General features: G+C 32.7%; 1 protein-coding gene across 3 annotated transcripts in view; it reads right to left on the bottom strand.

Annotated features, from left to right (window-relative positions):
* Window positions 1–1,790, bottom strand: part of LOC111813222 (vesicle-associated membrane protein 714-like) — a 42,545-nt gene that overhangs the window by 26,410 nt on the left and 14,345 nt on the right. For all 3 annotated transcript variants that reach the window (XM_023703494.1, XM_023703493.1, XM_023703495.1), the window contains exon 3: window positions 162–258. In XM_023703494.1, the coding sequence (XP_023559262.1) occupies window positions 162–258 (97 nt within the window). The remainder of the gene's footprint in view (window positions 1–161; window positions 259–1,790) is intronic.

Here is a 1,790-nt window from a genome sequence, read left to right as displayed (position 1 = left end):
TGAAATTAAGAAACCTCCAAATGTCATTACTGGCTGTGCCTATGAACAGGACATGAGTGGCTGCTTAGGATTAGAGACACTGTTGTCAGTGAAGCAGAAACCAGAGGCTTCATATCTGCCATAGCTGACGAGTCCTTACAGTTATATAAACAGTCACTTACTTCTCTAAGAAATGCAGACGGCGACCCCATATCTGAAGCATTGTCTGTAGCACATAAGTAAGTGATTCCATCAATAAGGAGAGTGTGGTAGACATAGCTTTGAAAAAAATGCATTTAGTGCTTAAAATATTGAAGAAATTAAGTACCCACACTGAGAATTTGATTTGATTTTTGAGCTGTCATTACTGGTATAAAAACTATATAAATAACTTTACAATCAGAATAATTAGGAGAATTTTTATCTACTTGACAAATTAAATTGTTAAATGAAAATATACAATGTATTTATTTAAACTTGCATCAATAAAATACACACATACATATATATGTTATATATATATAAATTTTGAACCATAAACACATTTATTTATTTTTAAATACATTTATTTGCTTGTTTGCATGTTTTTGTTCTTTTTCTTTCTTGAGATAGAATCTCCTTATGTATTCCAGGCTGGCCTTAAACTTACAGGGATTCCTGCCTCAGCCTTCTAAGTGCTAGGATTATAGGCATGTGCCACCATGCTCAGCATATTTGTTTGAAATAGTTTGGACAAAAATCAAATTCTAAGACTGAATCAAGACTTTGACTAAACAGAAAATGCTTAGTGACTTTTGCTATCCTTACATTTTTAGGTAGACTTTTGATACTTCTTGACTTTGTATTTTGTCAAGTGCTTAAGCTGCTGAGCTATCCCCCTAGCCCATGGCTTTGTATTTTGAGAATTTAGAAGTAGTAAATTGTTAATATTAAATTTTCTGGAGAACATGATGAGCTGGGGAGAGAGGATGTAAACTCCTTCTAGTAAGCTAAAGTGTGCCTTCCCCTTACCACTCCAACTGCTAGATTTTTTTCTGCTTCTCAGAAGGGCCCCCATCCTTCGCTGCTCGGTGTCTACACATGAATCTCATCTTCCTGAATGTTTAACAGGCAACAGCCTTGGTCAAATGTTAACCTGGATATGTATAAGAATGAGGAATCTCAGGAATAGACAGAGAAGGTAATCCTAGAGGTAGAGAATTAAAGTATGTGCCATTTCAAATAAATCTTCATATTGTATCATGAATACAATATGCTAAACATATTTTAATGATGCTATTGACTGATATAAATAATCTTCATTTGGGAAATATTTTTAATTTATAAATTTGGAAGGCTGCTGGACAAAGAGTTTCTACCATCTACCTGAAAGTTACATCTGATTTAAGATAAGTTGATGCAGGGTCCTGAGTTCAATCCCTAGTACTGCAAAAACAAAACAAACAAACCCCCCCCAAAAAAAATCCTCCAATAAGATGACAGTCAAAGTGAAAAGGAGAAATATTAATTTTTTCATTTTTAAAGAATACAAAATAATGATAACCATTAGAAATGATATAAGACTTCACTAAACAAAGTAATAGGAGTTCAACAATGGTTGCTGTATTACATGATGCTATCTTCAAATTAGTTGTTCATATTATCAGATATAAACGTGTAACATTCTTTTAAACAAAAAAAAGTAACAAAGAAGATATAAGAGATTCAAAAGAGGAAAAAATCAGAGTAAAACAATTTTTTAAGCATTAACTGCTCCTTTCAAAAGACTAGCAGAAATTGACAATACAATTATCCAAACAAAGCAGGGAATA

This window comes from Octodon degus, unplaced genomic scaffold (assembly GCF_000260255.1).
Source record: "Octodon degus isolate 3935 unplaced genomic scaffold, OctDeg1.0 scaffold00173, whole genome shotgun sequence".
Lineage (NCBI taxonomy): Eukaryota > Metazoa > Chordata > Mammalia > Rodentia > Octodontidae > Octodon > Octodon degus.
Note: the sequence above shows the minus strand (reverse complement) of the source record. Positions and strands in the feature narration are given on the sequence as shown.